The sequence below is a fragment of the Centropristis striata genome, chromosome 3, assembly GCF_030273125.1.
Source record: "Centropristis striata isolate RG_2023a ecotype Rhode Island chromosome 3, C.striata_1.0, whole genome shotgun sequence".
In the NCBI taxonomy this organism is placed as follows: domain Eukaryota; kingdom Metazoa; phylum Chordata; class Actinopteri; order Perciformes; family Serranidae; genus Centropristis; species Centropristis striata.
Genome location: NC_081519.1, coordinates 7,790,090 through 7,802,038, shown reverse-complemented (window position 1 = coordinate 7,802,038; position 11,949 = coordinate 7,790,090). Strand labels below are relative to the sequence as shown.

The 11,949-nt window shown below is 38.5% G+C and overlaps 2 protein-coding genes across 2 annotated transcripts in view; both read left to right on the top strand.

Annotated features, from left to right (window-relative positions):
• eps8l3a (EPS8-like 3a) overlaps positions 1-11,949 on the top strand; it is a 188,079-nt gene that overhangs the window by 168,727 nt on the left and 7,403 nt on the right. The gene's annotated exons all lie outside the window — the stretch shown is intronic.
• srsf3b (serine and arginine rich splicing factor 3b) lies at positions 2,654-7,510 on the top strand. The gene is made up of 6 exons (XM_059328637.1): positions 2,654-2,766; positions 3,700-3,910; positions 4,018-4,158; positions 6,005-6,043; positions 6,470-6,556; positions 6,839-7,510. Exons 1-6 carry the CDS (start codon positions 2,679-2,681, stop codon positions 6,864-6,866), a joined length of 594 nt encoding a protein of 197 aa, XP_059184620.1. The 5' UTR covers positions 2,654-2,678; the 3' UTR covers positions 6,867-7,510.

The following is an 11,949-nucleotide window of genomic DNA, read 5'->3' as shown; positions in this document are numbered from 1 at the left end:
AAAGGGAGTAATTGTGTGATTAATTAATGCTTGATGAAAGTCTAATCATAAAATAAGTTACCCTGTTTATAGGACTAGTGGTATCTTTCTGTTTGATCGTTTGTTTCAGTTACATCCAAAATGCAAATATTGCGTGACCTTTCTTAAAAGTAGCTTAACAAACACTGGCTTCATTTAATTGCTGTATTCTCTTGCAATCTACGTAGGAAATTAAGTTTACAATCCTCTACTCATTTGCATGATATGTTGTTTTGGCAGTTAGAAGAGCACTTACTGGTTTCTTGTGACAGGGGATTGTGAAATATGTGTTTCAACTTTGAGAAGTACAAACAAGTTCAAAGCCATGGTTTTAAGTTTGGTATTATTACATAGAGAAAGTATTGTATTTTATCCAATGACAGCATTTATGTTTAATTATTTTTATTTTATTTCTCGTGATATCCTACTCCCTTCACTAACTCACTAACTAGCTCACTTGTAAAACAGTCGAAATGCATTTTTTCGAGTGTAAACACTCATAAACAGTTAGACTAATGTGCAGAATCGAAGCTGTCAATTCCCGGTTGTTCTAAATGCAGCATTAAGCTTATTGGAATCCGCATTCACTACGCATGCTCCCTTTCCTCGCCTGAGAATGCAAAATAAAAACTACTATCATTACTCAAAAGTCACGACACACTGTGGCTGTGGACGTTGATTTGTTTTTCTGTATTTGCACGCGTATTTAAATGATAGTTGTGTTTTCTGTCTTCCCCAAATCAGCAATTCGAGGATTCATTGCATTGTTCCAACGTTTTATTCTTAAATACTCTTGTTTCGGTCACATTCACACATGACTTCCACACAGTGGGATTGCAGTCTTCTGCTCATCCTCAATGAGCCTCCAAAGCGTCTCTGCTGACCTTGGAAGGAACTGTGAGCGTGGTGCGCCACCATCCGTCTAAAACCTGACTGACACGAGTATAGTGCATGCATGCTGTGGATTGCTTAATACCTCTATAACCCGGATGAGCATGCATAGAGAATGGATGAATGCAGGCAAACCACTTCAAACTGAAAACAATGTGAACTGTTTAGTGAGCAATATCAAGGCAAGGCAGGGCAAGGCAAGTTTATTTGTATAGCACAATTCAACACAAGGTAATTCAAAGTGCTTTACATTAAAACATTAAAACAGCAAGACACAATTGAAACAGTAAAAACAGTCAATTAAAACAGGGAAATAGAAATAAAAAATATAAATAAGATAAAATAAGATACAGCAGGATAAGAAAATAGATAAAATAATAAAAAGCACAAGTCAAACATTGCGTAGTTAAAAAGTAAGGGCAGTAGAGTAGAGAAGATAAGTGTTAAAGTTAAGAGTACGCTGCAGTAAACAATAGTGTTTTTAGTCCTGATTTAAAGGAGCAGACCTCATGCTGACAAAAGCACAGAGTTAGACTGACCAAAATAAGCTTGCAAATTAAATTCAGGATGATAGAATGGGCAGAGGTGCGGAGTTAACTGTACTGAGCTGGTACCTTCCCCACTCTGGGTTGCAGTTAGTTTTGCAAAATACAAGTTTCCATTATTCATGGAGGTGAGGTGAGGACACAGGTAATTTTGCATGAACAAACACTGTATTGCTGTACCTGTTTTGGGACTCTTTGACACATTTTACATCCAGGGTTGGTTTGCACAGCCAGGTTTTAGATGTTTACTGTATTCTGCATACCTCCATAGTCAGATTTCAGTGATGTACATAAAGAGCAAATAATATATCTAACACATTCAGATTAGACTAGATGGAAACAGCATAATAAAGTTGAATGGGAAATTACATGCTGTATTTTGATCTACAGAGTATACATTGCATATCGTCACCCTGTTAAAATAATCGCCTAACTCATTTTTTCAAGTTTTGTAGGAAACACAAAAAACTTCACCAAAAGTGTAACATATGACATTTATTGATCATTTCACTCAAAAAGGATGTAACAAAGGATGGCTATTGGCATAGTAATAACAGTGTGTGTACATTATGTAACTTAAGAGAAATATTATGTGACTTAAGCAAGATCTGGTAACACTATTTTGAAGGTGTCTACATAAGAGTCACACATGCCTGTCATAAACATGAAATGATAATGCTCATGTAACTTGTCACATGACACCTTCAAAATAAAGTGTTACCATATCTTGCTTAAATCACAAAGGCATGTTCAAAAAATTGCCTAAGTCACATTTTATTTTGATTTAGGCATAATAAATCTGGTTAAGTCACACACCTGAAATAGGTCATTATCTTAAAGGGGTAAAACACATGATCAATTTTGACAAAAAATGACTTAGGCGATTATTTTAACAGTGTGACATCATTTATGTATGGTATGTATGTATTTATTCATTTATTATTGTCCCTAGGCAAAAAACAAAACAAAAAAACAAGTGGAAACAGCGCCACAATCAACTGAACTCCCACTTGTGGACAAATGAGGTATTGCATCTGTAAAGTGTGCATTCCTGCCTAACATAATTAAATATTTTTAAATGCATCTCACTGAATGATATAAGGCCTTTACGATATCAACAATGCGCTGGAACTGTGTTTTTTGATAGATATATTGAGATTAAGAGTCTGTTATCCCACAATACTCACTCGCCCCGCCCACCCTGCTCACCTTAACAAACGTAACATGATTTTCCGTCACGCCATTTTCCATCGACACGGAGAGAAGCAGGCAGAGAAGCGCGGAGTCGGAGCTGTGATTTGCAACGAAAACGGTAAAGCTTGAACAATATTTTTTAATGCGTGTCATGCTGAACCTCTTTAAGAATGCAGCGTTTCTGTCGAATAATTGTTTGGCCATAAACAGTTTAATGTAAAGTTTGTGTTTGGGTCCTTTGGCTGCTTTAGCACCAGGCCTCTGAGACGCGACAGACAGCCATTTTAGCTGCTGGTCAATAGCCATTAGCATTAGCTAGCATTAGCTAGCATTAGCTTCCAATCCTCGAACCAGCGTCAAATGTGAAACATCGTAATTAAAATGTGAAACATAAGTGATGGTGTAAGTTTAGCTGTATATTTAAATCTAATGTTAACATACTTTATCTTATGTAGGGGTCAGTCTTGGCTCATGTAACGCTAGCATGAATAATATTTATGCTAGGTGTTAGCGTAACGCTGGACTCTAGGCCGAGCTTCTTAACGTGTTCAAACATGTTATAGACCGTGTTATAGACGTGGTTCTCAGGTTGATATAGTGTGATATCCTCGTCACATTAAGTCAACAAATGCTTTCGCTGCAAACGTTGGAGTAAAGTTAATCTAAAGGATGTGTCGGAGAAAGCAGACTGTCGCATCGCCTGATAACGGTGCGGAGATGCGTTCAAATGCATGCAAATGTTGGTTTTTCACACTAGTAATTTAGTTTAATCTACTGGTTCAAGCCCTATTAGTATAACATTCAAGCCCCATTAGGATAACATTGAACGGCCGTGTTTTGTGTTGGGTTACATGTGTGCAGGCCCTTGTTATGGCCCTGTGTGATACAGGAGGACAGCGGTCTTTGTTTCACCAGGCTGGGAACTATGGCTGTATAAAGATGTAACGGGACAGCACCAAGCTTTGAGCATGGTTTTGTTTTAAATGATATGCAAGTTCCTTAATTCTAATCAGTGTGCTGCTTTAATAACCAATTTCTCATTATTTTTCAGATCCAGTCATGCATCGGGACTGTCCTCTAGACTGCAAGGTCTATGTTGGAAATCTGGGCAATAATGGAAACAAGACAGAGTTAGAGAGGTCATTTGGCTACTATGGTCCTCTCCGTAGTGTTTGGGTTGCCAGGAACCCTCCTGGCTTCGCCTTTGTAGAATTTGAAGATCCCAGAGATGCAACTGATGCAGTGCGTGAACTTGATGGAAGGTAGGCAGGGATTTAAACTAATTTTAAGATTCAGTGGCCATAATTGAAGACACAGAATTAATCTTGATACAGTTGCAGTGGATTAATGATGGCTGGTTGTTTCATAGGACATTGTGTGGTTGCCGGGTGCGAGTAGAGTTGTCCAATGGTGAGAAACGCAGTCGCACCCGTGGTGCTCCCCCTCCATGGAGCAGACGCCCTCGAGACCGTGATGACTACAGGCGTCGCAGCCCACCACCCAGGCGAAGGTGACCCATGTTGTTTTTTGACAGTGTCCAACAAAGGCCGCATATGGTCTGTCTTGTACTTAAATCATTCTGTCACTTACTGATTCCACTCTCTTACCCACAGTATATTTCCTGGTAATTGCTTATGTTTTTCAGTCGGGGCATTTCTAGTGTTTGTAATCTTTTCTGCTGATTATACATTTGTGATAGTTTCATCTTCATTGATATTATTGGTCATTTTATGTAGGGAGGCGAACAGATAGACAGACATTCATAACCAAATAATAGAATAGGACATTATACGAGGTTGTGTAGGGAAGTCTTTCTACAAAATGTATCTAAAAAAAATCTGGCCTGCAGAACTTTGTCTGCTTTAGGCACTAATGCTTCTTTGTGCATTATTTTGTGCACGCTCCAAAAAAATAGTGCATGTTAACTGCTTTAAAAGGGCAAAATAGGTCTTTGAAATAGGATTAGGCAATTCTTGTGTCAGAAAAGGTAAATTTGGGGGGATAAAAGTGCCAAATGTGATGCATTTTTCTTCCTTTTGTTTGAGGATGCTTTTTATTTTTCATCTATATTAATAAGAATGAAACCCGTTGCAGAGCCGTCACCATGCCTCCTCTCACCACCCTCTGAGTCAATCAACTAGTCCTCTTTCAGCATCATGTGACTGCTGACCATCGTGCACCAATCAGCTTGGCTGGTGCTGTCACATGACCCAGGCATGGCCAGCCGTCAAGTTGCACCAACCCATTGGTTCCTCAGCATGCCGTTCTCAACCTCCTCCTCCTTCAACCTTAATCCAAACGGCAGCGGCCCACCTCACATTCCCGACCAATCAGCGTATTACGTTCCCAAATGTCTACAACCTTCCAACAGCAGCCTTCGGCTAACCAATTAAAGCAGGAAAAAAGCCACAGCCAGCCCCCATCTGCCTGCCACCTAATCACCTTGCAGCATCTGGCCAGTCCTATTCAGCCAATTCTACCTACCCGGCCGACAGTCTGCCTCCCTTTCGTCATATCTAGCTTGTTGAAAACCAAAAATACTAGTAAGTTTTCCTGCTTCATTCAGTACACTGCTGATAACAGTTTTGAAAGTGAAGAGAGCTGGTTTAAAAAGGTTGTTCTTTTTTTTTCTTTCTTTTTAACTATTTGAATCATAAAACCTGGAACTTCACATTTCCATAGATTTCGATTATAGACAGACATCTGGTATGTCTTGGGGCTCTGAGCAGAATTATGAAGTCACACATATCCAAAATCTCCTCAACCCCCCAGTCAATATAAAAAGTTTTTTGTTTGTGCTGTATGGTGGGGTTTAGCAGATCTTAGACTGGTTGCTTCTCAAGACGTATTTCCACTGACCAGTAAATTGTTTTTGTTACTATGTTCTCTTTAAGTGCACTGGACCGGTTTCATACAGATGGTGGCCTCTGTGTGTGTCTTTTTATCTGCGCACTATGGCCAGTCCACAGTGCGGCGTTAAAACTTCTGATAGAAGAAATTTGTTGCTAGTTATCTTACTTGAGACATCATCAACAATGTCTTTTTTTTGTTCGTTAGGAGCTTTTGATTCACACTGATTTTTATTTAAAATGCACTGTGGGATAGGTGAGATATCAATTGCAAGCCCCTGCCATCTTTATGCACTAGGTCCTTTGCCAGTGAGTTACATTCTGATTGACATAATTGTGTTCCTGGAAAAAACAAACACGCAAATCTTTAATTTTGAGTTACTGAGATAGACAAAGGGCTGTGTTGAAGGAGGCCCATTTAAGAAAAGGATTGGAATAGTGTGGAGCTCTACGGGGGATAGGCACATCTGTGTTTGTTCTTAACACATTTGTATTCTCCCACTGCAGATCTCCACGCAGGAGGAGCTTCAGCCGCAGTCGAAGCAGGTTTGTCAACTTTCAAACTTGAATCTTACATAAATTTTTATAATTATATTTCACTGTACATATTATATCCTGTTATATTCTCTTAAGATATTTTATATTAACATATTCTATAAAGAAGGCCAGAAGAATCTTGCATATATATTAATGATTTCTGCATTAAATTGTGTCAATTATCAAATTGAAACATTAGGTTTGACATTTGCAAGTCAGTAAAGCTCACCTATGTAATTTTTTAATCTAGTTTTGTTACTACTTGATCCAAATACTGGTAGTTCAAAACTATGAAGTTGGTCAGCTCAAAATATGCATTGCATTGGGGTTCTTTGCCTGATGGAACTGCAGCCCAACCCTAATAGTTGTGACTGACGTGATTAGTGAGTAGAAAACATGAAGTGTTTACTTAATGGGATGGTTTGGCTCCTGCAGGTCTTTCTCCAGAGACAGGAGGAGGGAGAGGTCCCTCTCCAGGGACAGGAACCACAAACCTTCCAGGTCCTTCTCACGATCGAGGAGGTACGGATATCTTTTGATAATTTCCGTCTTGTGTCCTAACAGATATTTGACAGTTTAACATGAAGTGTACTGAAGAGATTTGCCTTTTCAGCCTACTGTAGATATTGTTGTTCTTTCTCTTGAGGACATTGCACCGTTGAGAATAACAATCATGCATGTCTTATCAGCATACAAACCAAAGTGTCTTGTTTGTGAGTGTGTTGCTGCTGAGGTTGTTAAAGTTTGATCAGTAATTCTTACTGGATTTTAACATTTCTTTTTGTTTTTCCCTCTCTTCCACAGCCGCTCCAGGTCTAACGACAGAAAGTAGACTGTCAGATTTAAAGGGAGCAGAAGATAAACGGTTGTACAGGCCGTTTGAAACGATTGAAGTCAATGTGGCCGTGTGGCCATTTTTGTGTTGGGTTTTTTAAACAATCAAGCATTTTAGTGTCCTTCCCCTTTACTTGTTAAGCTCATTTTCACATACATTATGTGGGTGTGTACAGGTGTTACGCCTCACCTCAGTCCTTCTTGTCAGTCCTGAAACAGTTGTGCTACCCAGCATTCCAGTTCACCAGTTAATCTCCTGAGAGTTTTGTTTTTTGTCAATGAATGTATTGTGTAGTTTGACATAGTGTGAGTAGTTATTTTTCAACGCCAGCATTTTTTATTTTGAAGTAAGGTTTGGGATTATTTAAAAGAGAGTCCCTCCTTTTTGATTGTCTGTAAAGCCAACTGATTTTCTATGCGCTACTTTCTTACTTCACACTGAAGGTTCCCATCTGTTAATGGTTGGTTGTTTGTAATAAACACACCCCCAGCGTTCAAAAATGCAAAAAACTATGGCATTGATTTAGAGAAAATGTGCAAAGAACATGGCTGGTTTTTGTCTATAAAGTTTCCATTATTTTTCTTTTGTTTGATACAATGTGATATGGTCTCTCATTAAAGATACCGGTTGATTACAAAACAGCTGCAGTTTGTATTCCTTTTATTTCCTCTCTTGCCTTTGAGGAGATATATTTAATTTTCCACAAGAGGGCACTCCTACAGTGTCAGACAAGGAGCTAAAGGGTAGTCCTGGTCCATATCAGTCACTTCAACATGAAATGAGTAGTGGATTACTTTGTTTCCCAATGGTGTAGGCTACAATTTGTTTGGTTTGAGTTGCACTGTTTTCCATATTGTATGCTAGTTTCTATTTGTTAAAAGTCTGCTAAGTTTTTCACTAGTTTTTTTTCTGAGTGATCAATATGAATGTCACTTTGTGGTGCTGTTGAGATTTTACCATTTGATATACTTTACGAAAAGGTGACAAATTGGAGTACTTACCAAAATAAATGACAAATTGGGATTTTTGAGTCAGTCATCTTAAAATTTCAATATCTGCAGTTGCATTTTATATCCTGTATTATAATCTGGGGTATAGATGTTGGCTACACAAATAAGATGGATAAACTAAAAAATGTGTTTGCATTTCAAACAGTCAAAAATGAATTAAAGTGAAGTTGGAAAGGTTTTAGGTATTTTGCATAAATGCATGTAGTGTGAATCTAGTCATGTTAAAATGCTTTATACAGTAAAGTGGCTGATGGAGATATTTCATTTGACATTTCACTGATATATTGGAGGCTCCATATCATACAATCTAAAGCTTTAAGTCAAAATGTAGATTGCCTAAAAGAGTATTGGCGATAGTAGTAGACTTGTATTAACGCCTATGGCGTTGACTCCTAAGGTTCATGGTACATGTGAGTGGGCTGATCCGCTTGTTTGTAAGTTGTCGCATGCAAGGAAGTGAAGAAAAGTTACCTTGCAAGTTTGTACCCCTGTGTGTCCTCAGATTTCCCTCCTATCTGTCGTGCATAGTGAATAAGGTGTTGAGTAATCCAGCTGACTGACTTTCACCGTTTCACCAGGATAGATAAGCGATAATGCATCTAAATAATGGTGTCCTTGTGCAGCTGAAAACGTCTCTTATGTGTGCGGTGTGCAGCTTATTAAAAAAAGTTCCTGAGGGCTGTGGATTAGTCCTGAACTTTAGTCAATAATTAGATTGAGATACTATTCACCTACAATACTTATTAAATAGTGTTACATTGTAATTTATGCTGTCTGGTGCGATTTAATAAAGTTTTTATTGTTCATTGTGGTTACAAAGTGGGCTATAGTTATACATTAATGGACAGCTGTGGGTCTTTTCTGGTTCCCACAGATATATATGGCACGAGTTCCACTCCCACTGCCCAATAGTTTTTTTCGGTCACACCCCTAACAAACCCACGGCTCGCTGTTCACGCTGTCAGTCCACGTGAACCGGCATAACACAAGGCGAGTTTTCTCAAATATCCGCGCGCTTTTCCACGTGTCTCTTAAGCGCCGATGACATCACAGAACTGATGACTCACGGCATCCACGGAGATTGGTCTCGCAGTGAAGAAACTCGCGGGAATCCACTGAGAAACTCCTGGTATTTCCACCCACTTTTATGTAATGTACTGTACTGCCGAGAGACTCTGCCCACGGAACACAGTACATAATGTCTGCTCTGTAAAACAGGAAAGTGCAGCTGATTTTAGATTTGTCCACAATAAATTCATTTGTTCTATAGGCCTATGTCTGTTTTAATTAATTGGAATTATCTAATCAATATCTAAGGGGTTTGAACAATTGGTCGGACAAAAAAGAGACCTTTGAAGACCTGAACATTCCTCCACAATTTTCTAACATAACTTAATATTTTGGAATCAAAGAGAAAACAGTAAACTGGATTTGATTGGCTGCTGAGGCCAAATGTGACATTGACAAGCTGTGCATTTCCCTAAGCTTGCTTTAAAAAGCTGATAATATTTTAACTTTAAAAATGTTCGAAAATCACGTACCATAGGAAAGCAGTGGTTTGGGTGGTTGGGGCCTTGCTCACTTTTTTAAAGCAGAGAGCTAGATGAGCTGAAGGACAACACACCCTCATATCTGTACATTAAGTATGAGGCAATAGACCGCAACGTAGCTTAGCATTAAGCTTGGAAACAGCCAGAAGAGCTCTGTAACAAAGTTCAACTAGCACCATTATAGCTCACTAATCAATAATTTTCGTATTTGTGTAATCAGTACCAAAGCCAAAGTGTAAAAACAACATGTTGTGGTGATATGTGGGACTATTTCTTGGCCTGGAGCAGTGATACCTAAAGCCTATCCTGTTTACCAGCCTGATGCCAACATGACTTGAGCCAGTGTATAGACTGAAATCAGCCCGGTGTTAAAAAAAGGGTCTGCACTGGTGAAGAGGTGTGATGCTTCAGGCATCAGTCAGATATTTAACTAAATTCAGGAAGTCCAGTTTGACTAACAGATTGTTTTTTTATTTGAAAGCTTTTCAGTTGCCAAATACACAGTATTATTACATTACAACTCTATAACGATCCCAACAGCCTTTTTTTTTCTTTGCTGCAACTCTTGTAAGGTAAACTACAGAGACACAGAATGTGTGCATGCATGCATGTGACTGGTTAATGCAGCACCTTGCCAGGTGACCGCATTGTGCTGCAGGAAAAGTCTAGCAAAGTTTTTTCCTTTTTTGCCAGATGACCTGCATTTTTTATGATCTGCGTTGGCACCTCGATGTGCCTCCAGGCTGGCACCATTTTAATGAATGAGAGAGCTGCTCCTGTTTTCATGCTGGGCTCAAGTCTGAAACAGAATGTTAAAGTGCTTTCATTACTATAATAGTATAAGCTCTTATTTGCACATCATGTATGTATGTATCTATATATTGTCTTATAATGGAATAATGATAGTTCTGTGTTATTTACATCCTGTATATGTTAAATTTAGAAACTTTTGCACATTGCTCGTTGCTAAAATCAAAACAATTCTATTTGTTTATATCAAAACAAATATCTTTATTCCATTCTTACTTAGCTAGACCACAATGTTTCCGATGTGAATTGCCCAAAAACTTTTGTTCAAAAAAGCATTAGGTAACTTGGGTGCAAAAAGTCAAGTGTTAAAGTTACACATTATACTGTATGACCATAGTGACAGGTAATTAAGTTTCAAAGAGCAGAACTCCCTTCATGACCTTTTCCCACACAATAATAGTTAACTAAGTGGCCATGCATAGTCTCTGTGCTTCATTTGGTGCCATTTATCACATCAAACTTTTCACAGTGCAGACTATAGCCCTGAATACGATGAAACATAATGAATAAAGATAATTTGATGTTGCACACAGACCCTCTGCACCGTGCAGCTGCCTTTGAGCTGAGAGATAATAAAGTGTCTACTCAGCTGTACAAATGTAGAGTCACCCAGCTGCTGCTCAGCAACAAACAGTGTGCTCTCATTATATCTTTCCAATGTGTTAAAACTTCATTAACTGTGAACTAACCGTGCATACCTCCACTGAATATAGCTGTTCTATAGATGCGTGTTTCTCTTGTCTGTCCCATCAGTCTGCTACAAAGGACTCACTGTATGCACTGTGTCCTACAGTTAGGGCTCTTGTTGACGCGCTGGGAACGAGGCTGCTGGGGTTGGGAAGCGAGAGGGGTTGTCTTCTGGCTGACCTGTTGCCGAGATAAACAAGCCTGGCTGCAACAACAAGAGGCCCGGGTGGAGCAGACCTCTGAGTACAGTACCCATGTGGAGGCCATAGAGAATTATAATGTTAAAAGACAGAGGTACAAGCATAGGGAGTAACTTAGAAAACGGCATGTTAGTCTTGCTACTACATGTTTAAAGTGTAAGTGCAGTAAGATTCATGGTGAAAATGAATGTGTTTGGGGAAGTAGTCAGTATACGACTGGATAAATGAGACTTGGATTATACTGCAGGAGTTGTGTCAGAATTTGTTATTATTATGAATATGCAAGAAAAAGTGTTTTCTTCTAGTAATTCAAGGTAAAATGGCATGGGCAATTGATACATAAATTGTAATTTGGGGTATGAAGTATCCCTTTAACCTATAATAGGCCTAATATATTATTATTAGTAAGTTGATTTATATTTGGTCTTGTTAAAAATCTGGAAACTAACAAATAAACTTGGAGTAAAAAGAACAATATTTATGTCCAAACTGTAGTGGAGTAGAAGTAGAAAGCAACATAAAGTGGGTGATCTGTCCTGTCTATGCTCCTGTTTTGTTATTTTTATCTGATGTCATATATATCTGTCTGTTGGTGTCAGTAGTTGTTGTTGGGATTGTTTGCTGTATCCTTTGGCATTGCCTTTGTTTTTATATATGCATTTATCTTGGGTTAAGGTGATATCTATAAATAAATTGTGATGACAAAAGATACTTCTATTTCTACTTGTTATTTTTGGTATTTCAAATTTTAATAAAGTAACACATGTCAATTTTTAACTGTAAAGTACCTTTGTAAAGTGCTCTATAAATAACATGTATTATT